The sequence below is a fragment of the Oryctolagus cuniculus genome, chromosome 4 (genome assembly GCF_051225735.1).
Source record: "Oryctolagus cuniculus isolate XC-2025 breed Fujian yellow rabbit chromosome 4, ASM5122573v1, whole genome shotgun sequence".
In the NCBI taxonomy this organism is placed as follows: Eukaryota; Metazoa; Chordata; class Mammalia; order Lagomorpha; family Leporidae; genus Oryctolagus; species Oryctolagus cuniculus.
In genome coordinates this window covers 80,497,333-80,518,419 of record NC_142870.1, presented here as the reverse complement: position 1 = coordinate 80,518,419, position 21,087 = coordinate 80,497,333, and the positions used below count along the sequence as shown (strand labels likewise).

Below are 21,087 nucleotides of genomic sequence, written 5' to 3'. Positions count from 1 at the left end.
ACCTATAAATCTATAATCTTAGACAAGTTATTTTCTGAAGTTTCCTCAATGGAATACATGCTTAATGAAATCCATATCATAAGATTATCATGCAGATTACATGAGATAACACATGTAAGAGCCTGGCAAGTAGTAGGTACTTGATAAAGAAAATATACTTAACATGTGCTGAGTGGCTACAAGAAGCCATATGTTATTCTAGGTTGATAATCTATACCACTTTAGGCTTAATTTTCATTATTATTAATCATTATCAACATCAAATAAAGAAGAAGAGAAGGAAAAGAGAAGAATCTTGAATTCACGTTAGAATCATTAAGGGCCTTAGAACTGCCAAGTCAAACTGCATAATCTTACAGATGCAAGAACCGACAGCCACAGGGATGAAGTGATTTGCACAGGATCATTTGGCTCTTAGCAGTATCCAGACTAGATTCCCAGGTACAGGAGGTAGGAGATGTAGGTAGAAAGGGTTCCTGGATGTTGTGGGAGGGGTAATTCCATGAGAACTGACCTTGCCCACCACCACCTCAGGCAGTCAGCACCCCATCCCACCCCGCCCCAGCCCTCAAGAGGAGTGTGACTCCTGTTCTTTGGTGCTCTGCTCCGTCATCCACAGGCTCGTAATTAAAAGGGAAGAGATATGCCTTTGGTTTCTGAGACCATCATTAAGAATCCAGTGAGCCACAAGCAAGCAGGCAAGCAAGCAGGAAACCCTGGATTACTGCTAAGCCCCTTGCTCTACAGACACTCCTCAGAGAATGCTGTGGGTCCCGGGAAGAGGAACCTGAGCCAGCCTCAGGGAGCTCGCCAGCGCTTCATCTGCCTGGGGAATCTCAGCTTAGGGAACATTATCTTTTCTCTGATAGGCACTGTGATGATTCACATTCATTCCCACAAAGTGTCAGAAAAGCCTGTGAAGTGGTAATAACCAGGCTTCTTAATGCATTCCCAATATCAAAAATCAACTTAATTAAGTAGGGTTATTTTTTTTCCTGAGCAGCAATCACACTTTAATTAATACTCTATTAAAATGAATTCTAGGGGGAACAGAAGCATGCACACACCTAATGAGTTCCTCTGCCAAGGGCGTTATTACAGAGGCTGTTAAATGGGCCCCTCACTGGCCACACACTCCATTTCAGTGCCTATGTTCATCAGAGTTGGAAAGCAACCACGGGTCTGCATCCTCCACCTCTCCATAGCCCTTTGCCCTGCTGGACATGCAGTATCACCCATCCTCCTTGCTGTTGCCACTTGGAGAACAATTCAGACAGGGATTGAAATCCAGCTGACCTGCGCCCTCATGGGGTAGGGAGAAACCTCCAACCTCTTCCTTCCCTGTCCCTACCCCCGAACCAGGCAAGGTGAAGACTATCTGTAACATCACTCTGCTGTAGACCACCATTAAGACAGCAGAATCCCCCACTGAAAAAACAAAACATAGAACACATTTGTAAACTCTGTGTGCCCCTTGCTGGTAGCAAAGATAGCTGATTAAAGTTCTAGGGCACTGAAATTGGGAGAAACTAGGTGCGGGGTGGAAAGAGTCAGTGTTTTTCTATTTCCTCTTGCATTGACTATTTCTAAGACAGGGGCTCCAAGATTTCTCCAGCTGCAGACAAAATGCTCTTCCAGACCCCCCAACCTCCCCCATACCACCACCACCTGCTCTCATGGCCCCTGTCCCCACTAGGGATTATGGCAGGGAATTCCTTCCCATTCTGATAGAGATCATGCAGTTTTGGGGAGCTGACTGTTAGGATCACAGCTTCAGGAGGTGAGTGACATCCAGTCCCAGGATGGGGTCAGGCATGGGGACCATTATACCAAAAGGTTAACCTGACCTCTGCCAGGGCCCAACGCCCTCTCCCCAGCCCTTACCTCCTTGGTGTGCGTGTGGAAGGAGACGGACATGTCCAGGAGAACCTTGCGCTGCTCCACCCGGCGTACAAAGTCTTGGATGCGCACCTCCAGGTGTCGAGCTGCCTTGTAGATCTCCTCCGGGTCACATTCCCCCGTCTGAGCCAGCTGCTCTGCTGCTTCTAGGAGCTTGTCCGCGTTGGTGTAGGTATTCTGCCAGCAACAACAGTGAGGCAACGTCAACTTGCAGTCAGGAAACGAGCTTCGCGCCTTCCCGCAGCCCACCCTGGGGCTCCCCCGGGTTGGCGCAGAGGGGCGTGGGCGCGAAGCCGACAGTTCCCTGGTCTGGCACCGAGGCACTGCACGCAGGGCTGGCACAATGCCTCGCAGCAAGCTCGCAGCCTGCCCGGCTGCTCGGCACAAGCGGGCACTAGCCAGTTGCCTTGGCTCCTCCAGGGACTTCTCAGAGGCGCAATGTGCCTGGGAAGAAGCAGGCAGGTCTGCGAGAAGCTCCATGCCCCGTCTGCTGCCTGTCCCCAACCCTGAAGAGGAACCATCATTGCCCTCACATCTCAGGCTGCAACTGCCGGAGTGGGAAACAGCACATCCACACGGAGGGCTGGCTTCTGTGTGAGCACACCGGGGAGACTAACTGAGAGACTTTGCTTTTCCCAAGTCCCATCACCGCTGGTGTTTATCTTTTGGAGCAGAGCTATCTCTGGAGGGGGAAGGGGTCAGCCACTCCATGGAGCTGACACAGGAAGTGGCCACAGCCAGAGGGAGGTGACGCATGCTATTCCCCCAGAGACCAGTGAGGGCTAAATGCCTTCAGGGAGATTGGGGAGGAGTCTGGTGCCCACACACATGAACATGCACACACACATACACACACACAGTCTCCAACCTCTGCTATACACACTGTGGTATTCTCTAGAACATTTTAAAAGGAAACTAACTTGCAATTACTATGCATCAGGATGGGACTCACTATCATTATAATAGTTATTACATTATATGTCATGGTTATAATTTTTCCTTAGCAGGCTTCTCTTTTTTTAATTTTTAAAAAATATTTATTTATGTATTTGAGAGGAGAGTTACAGACAGTGAGAAGGGGAGACAGAGAGAAAGGTCTTCCATCTGCTGGTTCACTCTCCAAAGGCCACAATGGCTGGAGCTGTGCTGATCCAAAGCCAGGAGCCAGGAGTTTCTTTGGGGTCTCCCATGTGGGTGCAGGGGCCCAAGGACTTGGGCCATCTTCTACTGCTTTCCCAGGCCATAGCAGAGAGCTGGATTGGAAGAGGAGCAGCCAGGACTAGAAATGGTATCCATATGGGATGCTGATGCCACAGGTGGAGGATTAACCCCCTGCGCCACAGTGCCAGTCCCAGCAGGCTTCTCTTTAAAAAAATATCTCCTGACATATCCTATCTTAGAGCTGGTGATGCTAGTGTTCATATATGTCTTGATATCCCTAAAGTCAGCAGAGCACCCTACACAGTGGTGAACAAGTGCTTGGTGTTGAGGCTAGGACCCCAGAAGCAGAAGAAGTCAGTATCAAATACAAAGTGAGTGGAGAAATAAAATGGATTTGTGGCCAGTGGCTGCACAGTGCTTTGTTTCGTCCATGGAGATATCTCCACGTAGTTTTGGGGATTTACCTGAAGACGGGTTTTAGAGGCTAAATTGTTTCCACCCCCCACATTCACATTTTAAAGTACTAATCCCCAATATCTCAGAATATGAGCTTTTTGTATATAGGGTCACCGCAGACATAATTACATTATTAAGTTAAATTGGAAAAAGGCAGACCTCAAATCGACGGTGACCAATGTCCTTATATAAAGAATACCATGTGAAGAGACAGCCACACACAGAACAACAACATGTGAAGGTGAAGACAGTGATTGAGAGATGTATCTACAAGCTAAAGGAGGCCAAACATGGCCAACAAACTGCCAGAAGTTAAGAAAAGGCATGGAGCAGACTTCTCTTTCATATCCCTCTGACAGAAGCAACCCTGATGAAGCCTTGATCCTGCACTAACCAGCCTTCAGAACAGTGAGACAATACATCTGTTGTTGAAGCCACCCAGTCTACAGTACTTCGTTACAGCAGACCTGGGGAAGGAAAACCCTGGGGTTGAGCCTTTCTGCTCACACAGCCTCTTGATGGTACTAGCACAGACCTGGAGATCATGGGCAGGTGGTCAGCAAACACTTGTCCAGGGCCTTGAGGAATCCTGAGAGATGCCACAGGAGATCCCTAAGGAATGCTGCCTGAAATGCAGCTGTCCAAGGCAAACACTGTCCCAGTGCTGGCAAGATGGGCTTGAAGGGTTGAGGGCCAGGTTAGGGATTGTTTGTAATTTCTAGTAAACATACCCATAGCTGATGGGAGAAAACTCATTAGGAATCCCTCAAATCTTCCACTTTATACTCTAAGGAATCTCAGGAATCCTCAAAGAAAATCACTGGTTGTCTTCTTATTTTCTAGACAATTTGTGCTAAAGTAAATGTGGGCTTGCTTCAAGTTAGGTTTGAGTCCAATAAGAGATAAATTCAAAGCAAAACTGAAACGCCTACTACATCTAAGGTGCCCAATTTGTCCCATTCTAGATTTTCCTGGGTTAGCACAGCAAGTCCTGTATCCCATAAACCCTTCCAGTTCTGGGAAAGTTGGGATGAATGTTCCCCCTAATGTAGACTCACCACGTATAAAACAGATTCTGTCCCAAAGGGAACAGTCATCCTTGAGGGAGTTAACATAATGACACATGAAATGGGTATGCAACACAATAATAGATGATGAAAGGTTAAAGTTTCTTGACATGATATAGCTGCTCAGAAGAAAATGAATAGAACTGGATATAATAATGGCCAAAAATTACTGAAGTTTCATATACCAAGGACTCTTCTAAAGGCTTTTATGTCTATTATCACTTTTTTCCTCACAATAACCCTATGAAGTAGATGCAGACATTTAACCCATTTTATAGATGAAGAAATAGAGGGACAAAGAATTTCTGGTCAAGACCCTGTGTTGGATAAATGGTAGAACCAGCATTAAAGCTTTATTGTCCAACTTCAGAACTCAAGCTCCAAGCCATTACACTGCCTTTCATTTTCCAGGATATAGGCCTGAGGATGGGTAGGGTTTAGCAAAACAGTAGGAGTACAGGACTCTCATTTTTTTTGCGCTCAGAGTACTCAGTGTCGAGATCAGACTACAGCCACTACCACAACCTCACAGTAACCATGTGTGTCCATGGGTTCTCCCTATTGGTCTAGGAGCTCCTTTAAGGTAGGTTCTATGTCTCATTCATCTTTTTGGTTCTTTCTTGGTAGAAATTGTGGCTGGGGCACCACAGGCTCTCTACATGTGGATTGAAGGAACAAGATACAGAGAAGAGAATGAGCATGGCATGTCTGGATTAGTTGAGCCAACCTGAACTTGTAAAGTGGAAAGAAATCAGGTTGGATAAGGAAGGGAAGAATTAATGATAGATTTTATAGCGATAAAGGTATAATAAAGATAGGTGGGAGGGTCTGGGGTCCCTGCTCCATCTATTGCCAAGCTTTCCTCCTATTACTATCAGGAAGGTTTCTTTAAAACTCAGAACCAGTCACATCTCTCTACTACTTAAACCTGTTCTGCAACTTCCCACTCCTTTGAGGGAAAAATGCATGAACATACCATGCAAGGCACTTCTGATTTTACACTTCAGCCTCACATTGCTCCCCTACAAACAGCGTGTGAAGTAAATCACTTACATTCCCAGAAACTCATTGCACTGAACCTTGCCTCTGTGCCACTGCACATACTTCCTTCTGTCTGGGTTGCCCTTCCCTGCACTTGTATACTTGATTGACTGAAAAACAACTTTTAAGACCAGTCCTGGCATCACCTCCTTCAGGAAGTCCACTCTTATGCTCCCTTCTCTTCCAAGGATCCCAGAGTGGTCTTTACTGACCCCTCCATGACACTTGTCATATTCTAAAGTAAATGTTTGCTTTTCTCATCCATGTTCTATTAACCTCTTTCTCTGAGTGCCTGGCACCAAGTAGTGCTCTATAAATATTTAATGAATGAATTAATAAATTAAATAATACATCAATCCTCACTAATCCTAATATTCAACTCTTGGTCCTCATCAACTACCCAGTACAAGACCTTACATGCTGGAATTCACATTCAGTCCCATTTGATTTATCCTATCTCCTGGCATATCCTTAAAATAAGAATGTGCTTAGAGAATATCAACTACCTATTACCAAAGCAATTTGTTGACCTCTGTCACTGCTACTAAATTTGGGCAAGGATCATAACAGACTTCTCATCTTCTCACCAAACCAATAATGGCTTCTGTCGCAGGGCCAGAGTCTGACCTCATTCTGAGTATCATTCTTAGGCATTCATTGGTTTCCCAGCCTCTTAGACCCTGCCATGGACTTTGGGCTCTTAGCTATATGAGAAATCTTCAATAAATTCATGGAAAATGCATGTTCTGAAAAATTATGCATGGATTTCAAAAATTTTACACCAGAATAAATGTACCTTTTAATTTTTTTTCTTTTTGAAGTACCCTTCTATTTCCCAACTGAAATGCCAAAAATGGGTTATGAGTGCTGGGATAGTGACATTTCTGCCACTGGGGTTTTTAGGCAAGACCTACAATAGCCAGAGCTCCAGAATCAGAAATGTGGACTGCAGCTCCTGTTATTCCCTCCTGTACGCCACACCCCTGTGCCAAGCAGTGGAGATGTCCTAGATAATCTGGGCTGTAAGTTTAACTTCAACCTCCCATGGTAGCCTTAAGATATTGCTTTTTTTGTTTGTTTGTTTTCTCCTCAGGGAAAAAGGAGAACATTCTAGGATAACTTGTCTCTAAAAATATAGGAATCCCAGCAACATAGGTATGATTTCAGACTCCCAGAGCGGGATCAGAGGGGCAGGGAGCAGGCTATTTAAAGGCAAGGGTGGGAGAAAAAGTGAATAAAAACATCTCTGGAGTCCAGAGTCAGCTTGGTAAAAGGTGTCAGCACCTTGGCCCTGTGCCCTGGGGTAAGGAAAGGATGAGGCCCAGAACCCACACTTGTTATTCAAGAGTCAGTTTGGACTGGAGAATAGGGCTATCAGAGGAGCAGGAGCTAACCTCCTCCCAAGGCCCGCAGGATCGGAACAAGAGGTCGTAAAGGACAAGGGGCAAAAGGAACAGAAGCATTAAAGGCAAAGGAGAAATGGAAGCACTGGTATTGGAAGAGCACAGACTTGTCTCCAGATCTTGATGTTGATGAGTGGCACAATCAAAATAATATCCAAAATCTCTTACATTTCTTCTTACCCTCTCTGGGACAGATTTGAAGAGAATCACCCCTATGTGAGGAAGTGACCAGAGGCACCTGCAAGGTCTGAAGGTGGTGGTGCCCAGCACCCACACAGGACTAAGAGTAACACCCATTCCCACCAGTCAGCCCGAAAAGCCTCACAGTTCATGAAGCATGGGTAGAGCACTCAGAAGGGTCTTGCCTAGGCAGTGGTAAAGAGCCCCAGACTGAGCACTGCTGTCATCCTACCCAGGAGATTTTGAGAGAAAAACCTGAAAGGATTAAAAATTTCCCAAGGAAATTAGCCAAGTCACAGAAAAATCTTGGACATATTTATAAGAATACAGAAATATCCATGACAAAGTAAAATTCACAATGTCTGATATCTAATAAAATTATCATGTATGCTAAATAGTAAGAAAATACAACTTATGACAAGGAGAAAATCAATCAATCAAATCTTTTATATTTGTGTGCTAAGAATAGCAGACTAGGATTTAAAAATGGTTACTATAGTGGTATTTCATATGCTTGGGAGTAAAGTAGAGATGCTAGTGTGTGGTACAGAGGTTTAGACATCATTTGGGATGCTTGCATACCACATCAGAGGGCCTCAGTTCAAGTCCCTACTCTGTTCCTGAATCCAGTATCCTGCTGATGTATACCCTGAGACACAGCAGGTGATAGCGCGAGTGCTTGGGTCCCTGCCACCCATGTGGGAGAACTAGACTGAATTCTACATTCCTGGCTTTGGCTTGGACTAGCCCTGGCTGTTGCGGGCATTTAGAGGGTGGGCCAGTAGATGTAAGGTATCTATCCCTCTGCCTTTCTAATAAAATTAAAATGAAAGATTAATAAACACGATAATTGAAAAAAGAGAATTAGAAGGCATTAAAAAATCCTTGCACTTCTAGAGATGAAAAATACACTGGATGGTGTTAATAGCACTTGAATATTGAGAAGAAAAGATTACTGAACTTGGATACATAGTGACAGAAATCACTCAAACTAAAATCTTGAGAGGAAAAAAAATTTTTCAAAACAAAGCATCAGTGAGCTTGGGACAACTTCATGCAGGTTATTATTCATGTACATAAAATTCCTAGAGGAAAAGAGAAGGAAAAGGTATTTCAAGAAATAATGACCAAAAAATTTACAAATTTAACACAAACTACAAATCCACAGATCTGAGAACTCAACAGACCCTCAATACAAGAAATATGAAGAAAATGATACCAAGGCACATAAAAATCAAAGTGTGTGTTGGGGAGAATGTAAAAAGACAATCTTAAAAGTAGCCAGAAGTAAAAAGACATGCTGCATACAAGTAAGGATCGCAGCAGGCATTTCATCAGAAACAGCACAAGCAAAAAGGCAGTGAAGGGGCTGGCACTGTGGCACAATAGGTTGAGCTTTAACCTGCAGCATCAAGATCCCATATGGGTGCTGGTTTGTGTCCAAGCAGTGAAAAATGGCCCAGTCGTTGGGCCCCTGCACCCACGTGGGAGACCTGGAAGAAGCTCCTGGCACCTGGCTTTGGATCAGCCCAGATCCGCTGTTGCAGACTTTTGGGAAGTGAACCAGTGGAGGGAAGACCTATTTCTCTATCTCTTCCTCTCTCTCTATAACTCTGCCTCTCAAATAAATCTTTAAAAAAAAAAAAGCCAGTGAGACATCTTTACAGTACTTAAAGTAAAGTGTTGAACTAAAATCCAGGCCCAGCACAAATATTTTTCAAAAGCAAAGGTGAAAATAAACAATTTTTAAAGTGTTCAAAGCTGAAAGAATTTTTCACCAATACATTTGCATGAAATGTTAATGGAAGAAATGTTAAAAGTGGTGCTTCCTTCAGGGAGGAAGAACATGGTAGCAGTAGAAATGCAGATCCACACACAGAAATAAAGAATCCTGGAAATGCTAACTATATGGGTAAGTACATAAGTGTTTTGTCTTATTATTTAAATATCATTAAGAGATAATTGACTGTTTAAACAACAAATAATGACAATGTAGTGTGTGGCTTATAGCACATGCATAAGTAAAATATATGTCAAAAGCACAAATTTCAGAAAGGTAGAAATGGAAGTATACTATTATAAGACTCTTATACTATATGCAAAGAAGTATAATATTACTGAAGGTAAATTGTGGTAAGTTAAGATACTATAACCATTAAAATAACAAAGTTATAGGTAATAAGTCGAGAAAAGAGAGAAAATGGAATCACAAAAATGCAATTAACCAAAAAAAAAAAAAAAAGAGGGTGAAAAAGCAGCAAAAAACAGGTGAAACAAATAGGAAAAAGTAACAAGCTGGTAACAAAAATATATCAATAACCACATTAAACATAAATTATTTAAATATCACAGTCCAAAGGCAGAGATTTTCAGATTGGAGGAAAAAAAGTCTGAATTATATGTTGCTACAAAAGATACATCTTAAATATAAAGACACAGCAGGTTAAAACCAAAAGCATGGAGAGGCTGGTGTTTTGATACAGTGGTTTCAGCTGCTATGATGTCAGTATTCCATATTAGAGTGTGGGTTCAAGTCCTGCTGCTCCACTTCTGCTCCAGCTCTCAGCTAATGTACCTGGGAAGACAATAGATGATGGCCCAAATGCTTGGGTCCCTGCACCCATGTGGGAGAACTGGATGAAGCTCCTGGTTCTTGGCTTCAGCCTTGCTCAGCCCTGGCTATTGCTACCATTTGGGGAATGAACCAGCACAAGGAAAACAGATCAAAATCGATCAATCAGTCAATCTCTCTCTCTCTCCCTCACCCTCCAGCCATCACTCTGCCTTTCAAATCAATAAGTAAATGATTTTTTGAAAAAATTTAAAAGAAAACAGTATAGCATAATAGAACCAATCAAAAGAAACAAAAGCTGAGTGGCTATATCAATATCAAACACAGTAGATTTCAAACCAAATAACATTACCAAGTACAAAGAAGGCCATTTGATAATGACCAGTGAGTCAATTTATCAAGAATATTTTGCAATTTGGGACATGCTCAAGCTGACTTGCCCCAAACGGTAGAGTTAGAGACATACCAGGGGATTCCAATTCAATCCCATCAAGGTGGCATGTACCAATGCCATCTCACTAGTCCAAGTGATCAATTTCAGTTCACAATAGACCATAATGATAGGACTAAGAGCCAAAGGGATCACATAAACAAGACTAGTGTCTGCAAATACTAACTGATAGAATATAAAAGGGAGAGAATGATCCAACATGGGAAGCGAGATACACAGCAGACCCATAGAATGGCAGATGTCCTAAACAGCACTCTGGCCTCAGAATCAGCCCTTAAGGCATGCAGATCCAGCTGAAAAGCCCATGAGAGTATTTCAGGCATGGAAAGCCAAGACACTCTGGCAAAAAAACCAAAACCAAAACCAAACAAACAAACAAAAACCACCTAAATGAAAGATCTCTGCAAGTGAGATCCCAGTGGAAAGAACAGGTCATCAAAGAAGGAGGTATCTTTCTCTGAAGGGAGGAGAGAACTTCCACTCTGACTATGACCTTGTCTAAATATGATCAGAGTCGGTGAACTCAAAAGGCTTCCATAGCCTTGGAATCTCATGACTGGAGCATAGGGAGATTACTGATGCCATAAACAGGAGTGTCAATTTGTAAAGTCAACAACAGGAGTCACTGTGCACTTACTCCTCATGTAGGATCTCTGTCCTTAGTGTGCTGTACATTGTGATTTAATGCTATAACTAGTACTCAAACAGTATTTTTCACTTTGTGTTTCTATGTAGATGCAAACTGTTGAACTCTTTACTTAACATATGCTAAACTGATCTTCTGTATATAAAGAGAATTGAAAATGAATCTTGATGTGAATGGAAGGGGAGAGGGAGCGGAAAAGGGGAGGGTTGCGGGTTGGAGGGAAGTTATGGGGGGAAGCCATTGTAATCTATAAGCTGTACTTTGGAAATTTATATTCATTAAATAAAAGTTAAAAAAATAATCCTAAACACGTATGTATCTACATTTCAATATATATGAAGCAAAAATTTATAAACCTGCAAGGAACAATGGACAAATCCACAATTATAGTCAGATTTCAATGTGTGCTCTCAATTATTAATGAAACAAGTCGATGGGAAATTAGTAAGGATATAGATTGTAACAATCTCAACCAACTTGACCTAATTTGTATAGGACATACTACCCAACAATGGTAGTATGGTACTTTTCTTTTATACCAATTATAAAGCATATTCTGGGTCATAAACCAAATCCCAACACATTTAAAGGGATGCAAGGCCGGCACTGTGGCTCACTAGGCTAATCCTCCGCCTTGCGGCACCGGCACACCGGGTTCTAGTCCCGGTTGGCGCGCCAGATTCTGTCCTGGTTGCCACTCTTCCAGGCCCGCTCTCTGCTGTGGCCAGGGAGTGCAGTGGAGGATGGCCCAAGTCCTTGGGCCCTGCACCCCATGGGAGACCAGGATAAGTACCTGGCTCCTACCATCGGATCAGCGCGGTGCGCTGGCCGCAGAGCGCCGGCTGCGGTGACCATTGGAGGGTGAACCAACGGTAAAAGAAGACCTTTCTCTCTGTCTCTCTCTCTCACTGTCCACTCTGCCTGTCAAAAAAATAAAGGGATGCAAGTCATATGAAATATTTAATATTCTCTCTGACTATAATGTAATTACATTAGAAGCTAATGATGGAAGTATATCTGGAAAATACTCAAATTATTAGAAGTTAAACAACTCTAGTCGAAATAGCCCACAGTTCAGAGAAGGCAGTATCAGCTAACCAGGGGGCTACAAAATGCAACAGATTCTGTTAGGTTCTTTATGTACATTATCTTCAAGTTTTATGGCTAAAAAGCATATATTAGGTATTATTAATTTCACTTTACAAACAAAAAACCCTCATGATCAAAGAGGTAAGATAACTTAAAGAATGTTACAAAGGGGTGAGCAATATGGCACAGTAGGTTAAGGTACTGCTTAGGATAAACCCACATCCCATATTGCAGCACTAGTTCATATTCTAGCTACTGTGCTTCCAATTTAGCTTCCTGCTGATGTATATTGGGAGATGGAAGAGAAAGGTTCAAGTGTGTGAGCCCCTGCCACCCATTCGGGAGACCTGAGTGGAGTTCTGAGCTCTTGGCTTCAGCCTGACCCAGTTCTGGCTATTGTAGGCATTTAGGGAGTGAACAAGCAAATGGAAGGTATTTCTTCTTTCTCTTTCTCTATTTATCCATCTCTCTACATTTGCCTTTCAAATAAACAAAAATAACGTAGGAGATGTTACATAGCTAGAAGATGGTAAGCCAAGTCTAACTGTAATCTCCAAATATTTTTCACTGAATCATATGCTTCTATAACACCCAATACAAAATCTCCATCTTTTTTGTGAATCTATTACATTGTACTATACTCACTCCTGAGGCTTGGATTTTAAATCACCACATTGTAATTGGTCATTTGTTACTTCCATTTTTTAATGGGTATGGTGAACAATACACGTCCAATTTGTACACGTTGTTTTTCAGAAAGAATTGCATTCTCTTTCAACAAGAATCCTATTGTATTCACTTTTTCTACCTCAACCACTCATCAATGTACCTAGTGGGTGTGGTGCTCTCCTTTCATCATTCACTCAACCCCAAAACTCTATGGCCCAGCAGCTTGTCATCATAAGGCTTTGATGAGAATGTTTTTCTCGTCTCATAATGTAGGCAGTCCCCAGTTAAAAATGAATAGTGATCCAAAAGTTCCTTTGTAAGTTATCTTCCCAATATAAAGAAAATTAATGGAGCACATATTATGTTTAAGGTACAGTACAGGGGTGAGCATTACGGTTCAGTGGGTTAATCCACCCCCCATGACACCCACATCCCCTATCAGAATGCCAATTAGAGTCCTGGCTGCTCCACTTCTGACCCAGTTTCTGCTAATGCGTCCTGAGAAGCAGCAGGGGATGATTCAAGTAGCTGGATTCCTGTTACTCATGAGGGAGGTCTGGATGGAGTTCTAGGTTCCTGGCTTCGGCTTGGCCCAGCCAACTTTTGCAGGCATTTGGGAAGTGAACCAGCAGATGTAAGATCTTTCTCTCTCTCTGCCTTTCAAGTAGATGAAAATAAATAAACATAAAAAATAAAGTACTGATATAGTGAATTGTCTAGAATCCATGAAGGTGATATAGAAAATGCTTTTCAGTTTTCATGCTGGAGCACCAGGAACACATTCTCCTCCATCTGTTGGTCCTGGCAGGAAGGAGGGGGTCGACTCCAGCGGTAGGAAAGTGGTCTTTGGTGGAAGGCAGTAGGAAGGAAAGGGGGGGGGAACCTCTCTGTGCATCGGTGATAGATTTGTCCACCGTGTGACATCTGTAGGAAGGACAACATCATGCTAGGAGCCCTGAATAATGGAACAGCAGTTGCTTCCATTAGGGTAATTTACAAAAGAGCACTTCAAAAACCTTGTGGGAAAAGTGGAGTTAAAAGATGAATTTATTTTGGTGCAAGATTTAAAAAAAATACATAGTTTTTTTTTATAATGGGCATTTTCCAAAAGCTTTTTGAAGTATACTTTTATGTCTCAATAAGGAGTATCTAATGAATAGTCCTCATCAGATGCTCCTTAAGCTAGAGACTCTGTGCAAATCTTCAGTTATAATTGGGATTGGTTCCAAAAATAACTAATGTAGACAACACCTCCCAACACAAATAGGGTGCTGAGCTTATTTCTGGGAACCTAAACACCAACTTTATCACATTTTCATATGAAACATCACCCTGTTTCTTCTCATGCTCAGCTCTACTTGTGGAAAAGTGTTTTCTTCCTTATATGTAAAACGTTTCAGCACCTTTCCCTATAAATGGCATATTTTCATAACTCCACATTGGTAAAGTAGTTTTATGTTCCTATGGTCTAACTATCTTAGTCTGTTTTTGTATCTATAACATAGCATCTGAAACTAGGTAATTTTTATCTAACAGAAATCTATTGACTCATGGTTCTAGAGGCTTGGATATCCAAGATGGAGATACCCAAATCGAGTGAGGACCTTGTATTTTTCTTAGTTTTTAGAAATTTACTTATTTGCAAGATAGAGAGTGAGAGAGCATTCCCATCCACTGGCTCACTCCCAAAATGCCTGCATTTGCTAGGGATGGGCCAGAGCCCAAGCTGGGAACCAGGAACTCAATCCAGGTATCCCACATGGGCAGCAGGAACCTAAGTACTTGAGCCATCACCACTTACTCCCAGGGACTGCATTAGCAGAAGTGGGAGTCAGGGGTCAGGAGTGAGAGCTGGGAATTGACTCAAGGACTCTGATGTGGAACAGGGATGTCTTAACCACTAAGCTAACCACTTGCTCCTAGTGAGGACCATGGCAGAAGATGAAAGGGCCAAGAGAAGTCTAAAGTTGCCTCCTTATATGGCACCAACTGCTATTAAAGTGGAGACCTCATAGTCTAATCACTTACTCAGTGTACCACCTCTTCATACTGATACAATGGGAATTAAATTCCAAATTGAATTTCAATTTTGAAGGAGACAATCCACCCAATGCACTAACTTTCTGTGTTTAAGAATATTCCTGGGGCTGGCACTGTGGTATAGTAGGTTAAGCCTCTGCTTGCAGTGCTGGAATCCTTCATGGGCACCAATTCCAGTCCCAGATGCTCCACTTCCGATCCAGCTCCCTGCTGATGGCCTAGGAAAGCAGCGGAAGATGGCCCAAGTGCCTGGGCCCATGTGGGAGACTGGAGAAAGATCCTGGCTCCTAGCTTTAGATCAGCCAAGTTCCAGCCATTGCAGCCATTTGGGAAATGAACTAGTAGAATATTCCTAGGCCTGGAAATTCTGAGAAAAGCAGTTGTTCTTTGAAGGGGTGTTCCCACTTTCATGGATTCCTTTTCTTTCTAGTATGCATTAACCTTCATTTACATATTGTGCTTTAAAGGAAATTCAATGTATTTCCTCTTGGCTATAGTCTGAAAGCTGAATATCTAGTCATTATCAGGTAAGAGAACAAAATAAATAATGAGAATTAACTGTTACTATGCTTTCTGCTGAATAAAATAACAACAATGAAGCCTTGTTCCTATAATTTGCAATCCTAGAGTTTGCAAATACAGGCTACAAGTTATGACTTGATCAAAAATGCCAGGTCCAGCCAGTTAAGAAAAGGTCAGCCCAGAGTACAGAAAATATGAACACCCTCTGGAGACTGAGAATCAAAGCCGTGGAGAACTTTTTCCTTGACCCCTCCCCAGCTACCCCTCCATGGCAAGAGGAGCTGCATAGGGCAGCCCAGGAGAGTCGAGGCTGACACTTAGACTGGAGCACAAAAAACATGGCGCAGACAGGAAGGGGACTAGAGGCCAACACTGAGGACAAAGCAGGGGGAACAAGTAGAGAGCAAAGAGAGTTGAGAAAGGAGGAGAGCTTAACCTGGAGAGCACCATGCAGAGACACAAAGCTCTGAAACTGAAGAAGGAAGTGTCTTATCCCCCTCCCGCTGGGTGGGCCCCAGACGTAGCCAGCTGGCATTAACACCGCTGCTGGGAAGCACCTGCCATGCCAGAAGCTGATAACACACATCTCCCCTCCTCTGGCTACAGCTGCCTCACTCTCCTTAAATCGACAAAGAACAAAGAGGAACATGGAGAAGAAAGTGGACAACACCATTGTAGAAATGAAAAAAGAGAGACCTGAGTGTTCAGTCACAGAGACATAGAATGCCCAGTGGTCTTGGCCCTGCAGAAATCCATTCTCACCTGGAATTCTGGAAGCCAAGGAAACAAGCAGCTGGTAAGACAGCATCTCCACAGAACAGAACAAGGCCACCTGCTGCAGGCTTTGGCAATTCCAGAGATAAGGGGGGGAAATGTACCCAAAGCAATGTTCTGTCTCAAAAGATCTAACTTTGCAGTGTTGCTGTTTTTCCTGTTTTCCATATTCTAAGTTTGGCTCCAAGTGGGAGGCAGTGGGTGTGAGAGGGAGAAGGCAAGACTTGGGAGAGAGAAGACAGTTGGCTTGAAATTACTGCTGAAAACTGGGGCTTGCGGATGTATTTTTCTCCTCTGTTTCACTCCTTAAGGGGGCACAGAAAGGAAAAGGCTGTGCCTGACCCTGGGAAGCATGGGTCAGATGTGACCAAAGCAAAGTGTGGGCCAAACCCACACTTATGTTTCCATTCCAAGATACATAGTGTTCCTTCAAGTGCTTCCAGTTCTTATCACAAACAGCCCTGTGGATCCAGGGCTGCCCACAATCTAGAGGGCTCTGTAGGGAACCCACCACCTCTCAGCTAAGAGCAGAGGCCGCTGGTCCACTCAATGATGATGTTCCTGATCATTTTCCACCTTTCCAGATGCTGGAGTCTTCCAATCTGTCTTATCCCATTTATGTTCCTACAGCACAATGCCTTTGAGTGGGTAGCTTATAAATAACAGAAATTTATTGCTCCAAGTTTAAGGTCAAGGTGTTGGCAGATTCAGCATCTGGTGGGGGCCTGCTTCCTAGCACAGATGGTGCCCCTTTGCTGTGTTCTCTTACAGTGGGAGGATCGAGCTGGCTCTCTGGGGTCTCTTTTATAAAGGCACCAATCTCACTCATGAGGGCTCTTCCCTGATGACCCAATCACCTCCCAAAGGCTCTCCCTCTGAATACAATCCCACTGGGGATTAGGTTTCAACATATGAGTTTGGGTGAGACACAAACATTTAGCACATACTGTTCCCTGCCCCTGTATTAACCTTAGCTAACCTTCCTCAGTTTGACCTACATACTGTGTGGGACAGAGTTTCTCAACAGCAATACTGTTAACATTTTGGGCTGGATAATTTTTTGTCTGGGGTACTCTTATGGACTGAATTGTGGTCCCCCAGATAACATGGAAGCTCTAACCCACAGCATCTCAGAATGGCATCTTATTTGGAAATGGTATCGTTATAGATGTAATTAAAAAGATAACATTCTGGAATAGGATAGACCCATAATGTAATATGACTGATGTTCATATAAAAAGATGGCCAGGTGAAGACACATACTCAAGGAGAACATCATGTGACATGAAGACTGAGACTGGGTGACATTGCTACCTGCTAAGGATGGCCAAGGCTGCTAGCAAAAACCACCAGAAATTAGAGGGTAGGCCTGGATCAGACACCTGCACGGCCCTGAGAAGGACTCTGACTCTTAAAGCCCTGAACTGCGAGACAACACATTTCTGTTATCTTAATGGACCCCGTTTGTGGTTCTTAGTTACAGCAGCCCTAGGAAACAAAGGCAGGACTTGTCCTGTGCATTGGAGGAGGTTTAGCAGCATCCCTAGCCTTCTCCATAGGATGCCCAAAACAACTCCTGCCCCAGATATCATCACTAAAAATGTCCCCAGATGCCAATATTATTGAGAGGTGGGGAGCTAGCCAAACTGCCTTCCAGTGGAGAGCCAATGTTCCAGACCATATGACCATACAGGAAGCACAGTGAAGGAGACAGCACAACCCTTTCAGCTTGAAGCATCTTCCTTATAATCCTTCCAATGGCAGTAGCCTCAAAGAACAATCTAATTCTGTGACTCTCACAGGACTAGGTACAGATGTTAACGGGGTGAGAGTGGGATGGAGAAGGAGCTTGTGGGGAAAATACAGTGCTCAGGCCCTACCCCAGGAGTTCTAAATCAGGAAGTGCTGGTGGAGGCACTAGAGGAGCAGTTGGCAGCCACACGCTGCAGAAGCTCTCCAGAAGAACCACAAACTGGGTCCATTAACAGAAATGTGTTGTCTCGCAGCTCAGGGCTTTAAGAGTCAGAAGAAGTTGTAGCTACTCATCTATCCTCCAAACTACACATCCACAGGCAGGGCTCAACACAGGGCTCAACTTAGGAGGCAACAGAAATCTAGTCTTTTGCCTTAAAATGTATACAGTTATTGAATGAATGGCACTGGTCCTGAAGACCAGCAAACTTCAGAACTAAGGCCTGTGGTGAATTAGTCACTGTACTCAGTAGTTTAAATACACTGACCATGGTTTATAAAAGTGAAAAACTGGAAACAACTAAAACGTTTAACAGTAGGGAAACGCTTCACTACACTGTGGCATATCCTCATCATAAAGTATCATGCATTCACTACAATTATGTTTTCAAAGAATAGTTAGTAAATGAGGGAATACTCCTAATGTAATGTTAAATGAAGAAATCAGGATAAACAATAGTATCATTTTAATTTTATTTCTATCAAAAAAACTACTAGATACTGACGGCTGCCAGTTTTGGATTAACTCACAAATATTACATGTAGTAGATTATGCTTTTATACCATGTTACAGATAAGAAAGTAAAAGAACTTGAGCAGCTCACGTAACTAGTAAAGAGTGGATGTCACTCTGGCATTCACGTTTGTTTGATCCAAGCAAAATATTCTTAGTATTCTGTGCTGAACAAAAAATTTTCAAAAAATATTAAAATTGGGGTCAGCACTGTGGCATAGTAGGCTAAGCCTCTGCCTGCAGCATCAGCATCCCATATGGGTACCGGATCATGTCCTGGTTGCTCCTCTTCTGATCTAGATTTTTGCTTATGGCTTGAGAAAGCACTAAAAGATGTCCCAAGTGCTCGGGTCCCTGCAGTCACATGGGAGACCTGGAAAAAGCTCCTGGCTCCTGGTTTCAGATCGCCTTAGCTCCAGCTATTGTGGCCATTTTGGGAGTGAACGAATGGATGGAAGACCTCTCTCTGTCTCTCCCTCACTCTCTCTCTAACTCTACCACTCAAATTAAAAAAAAATTCTAAAAAGTAAATAAATATTAATATTAGTTATCTCTAAGTAATATTAGGGATGAATTTTCTTTTCTACCACTTTTTTATTTTCCATTTCTTCTATGGTGAATATATATTACTTTTACTTCAGAAAAAATTTATAAAAATCACTTAAAGTATATACATTATAGGAGTGGACATTTGGCCTAGTGGTTAAGTGGCCAGTTAGGTTGCCTGCGTTCCATATTGGAGCACTTGGGTTTGAGTCTCAGTCCTGGCTCCAGCTTCCTTCTAATGCAGATCCGGGGAAGAAGCAGTGATGGCCCAGTAACAGGGCTCCTGCCACCACTGCATTTTAAAGCTCCAAGGTTATCAACCTTGGGAGGGTGGGCTTGAGGAATGCGAGTGGAGAAATAATTTGCATTTTAAAAGATTTATTTATTTATTTAAAAGGCAGAGTGACAGAGAGAGGGACTGAAGGAAGCAGAGATATTCCATCTGTCTACCACTTTCCTCCCCAAACAGCCACAACAGCTAGGGCCAGGTCAGGCTGAAGCCAGGAGCCAGGAACTCCATCTGGGTTGTCACCCAGGGGTGACAGGAACTCAGTCATTTGAGTCATCATCTGTTGATTCCCTGGCACAATAGCAGGGGGCTAGATTACAAGCAGAGAAGCCAGGACTTGAACAGCACTTCAGATGAATGTGGATGTCCCGAGCAGCTTTTTAACTCACTGCACAATATCTGCTCCAGCATTTTTATTTACATAATTTGTAGTGTTTCTCTTGTTACTATAACAAATCGGAATTTCTCTAAAAATTGAAAAATACTAATAAGAGAAAATTTAAAAGAATTCAATATAGTTTTCTCAATTGACAGGCAAGAATGTGATTGCATTTAGAAATACAAACAAATTTTATTACAAATGTATTTATCTCAGAGATGGATATATTTCTTAGTTCTGCTCATCATGAAGAAACTAGAATCAGATCAACCACAGTGAAATATACAATCAGGAAACATGAATAATCCCTCTGTAGCCCCAATCAGACACTTCACCTTTCTCCATTTGGACTTCATGACATTGCTCATCACAGCTTAGAAGAAACAAGAAACATGATTTTGGTATGACAAGTATATGCAAAACAAAATCTAGTTAAAAATAATCACTTGTGAAATCCTAGAAATTATTCTCACTGGGCATAATGCCAGCATCACACACTCATGACTCTGAGGTGTCTTCCCCAGCAGTCAGAGTAAGAGATCTGTCAAGTCTGAAAATATTTAAAAGTGAGGCAGGCTCTCAGACAACTCCCCTGGAGCCTGTGTCTGAGATGGGCTGTAAGTTTTGGTAGAAAGGCTTCCCTATCATCATCCTATAAACATCAAAAGCTTAATGCCCATGGCATACAGCTGACAGCAGCACAGAGTGACAGGCACGAGTCCAGTCCTCAGGCAGCCCCATGGATGAAACTGACAAGCTGACATGGAAGGAAATGCCTAAGGCCCTTTAAATAAAATTAGCAAAATCACCATAGAGTGATGCAAAAGTGAAAGGGCTAATAGGAGTGATCTGGTTCTAGGGGAACCATACTCCCTTCTCCAGGCTTGCTGGTTCACTCTGGAACTGGCGTCTCCATGTAGCTTTCAAAAGCCAGGTTCACTTACATTTAACCTTCCCCAGGTATGCTGTTAAAGTCATCATCATCACCCAAGAGAAATGTGGCTTCTAGGCAAATGATAGTTCTGGGGCCCACAGGGGTAAGGAATATATTCTGCTTTTTGGACTTTGACCCTGATCAGCTCCCCCTGGGTGCAGGCCAGCCGTTAAATCACACTGCTGTGTTGGGCCAGACCCTCAGTGAAGGGAGAGGACAAGCTTACCTCTGCAGTGGCCCTGGGGGCATCTCCATTCATCACTGGAATTAGTGAACACTGCTGTGGGCCCTGCGGGTGAGCCATGTCCAGAATGCTCTGTACACAAGGTATGGAAAATGTAAACTGTACTTCAGAGTTTGCTGTCAATAAAAATGACATTTGAAAAGGCTCAGCATGAAGTACTCAGGGTTAAATCTTGGTCTCTACAAAATTAAATTATGTAGAACAGTTCAGTCTCCAAGGCTATGTAAGAAATGAGGTATG

The 21,087-nt window shown here is 43.0% G+C and overlaps 1 protein-coding gene across 38 annotated transcripts in view; it reads right to left on the bottom strand.

Moving 5' to 3' along the window:
- Nucleotides 1–21,087, bottom strand: part of KALRN (kalirin RhoGEF kinase) — a 777,940-nt gene that overhangs the window by 342,787 nt on the left and 414,066 nt on the right. For 37 of the 38 annotated variants that reach the window (XM_089331826.1, XM_089331827.1, XM_089331831.1 and 34 more), the window contains one exon: nucleotides 1,885–2,076. In XM_089331826.1, coding sequence (XP_089187952.1) covers nucleotides 1,885–2,076 — 192 coding nt within the window. Of the gene's footprint in view, nucleotides 1–1,884; nucleotides 2,077–2,432; nucleotides 2,645–21,087 lie in introns of those variants that run through there. The other variant, XM_089331846.1, reaches the window with a different exon arrangement.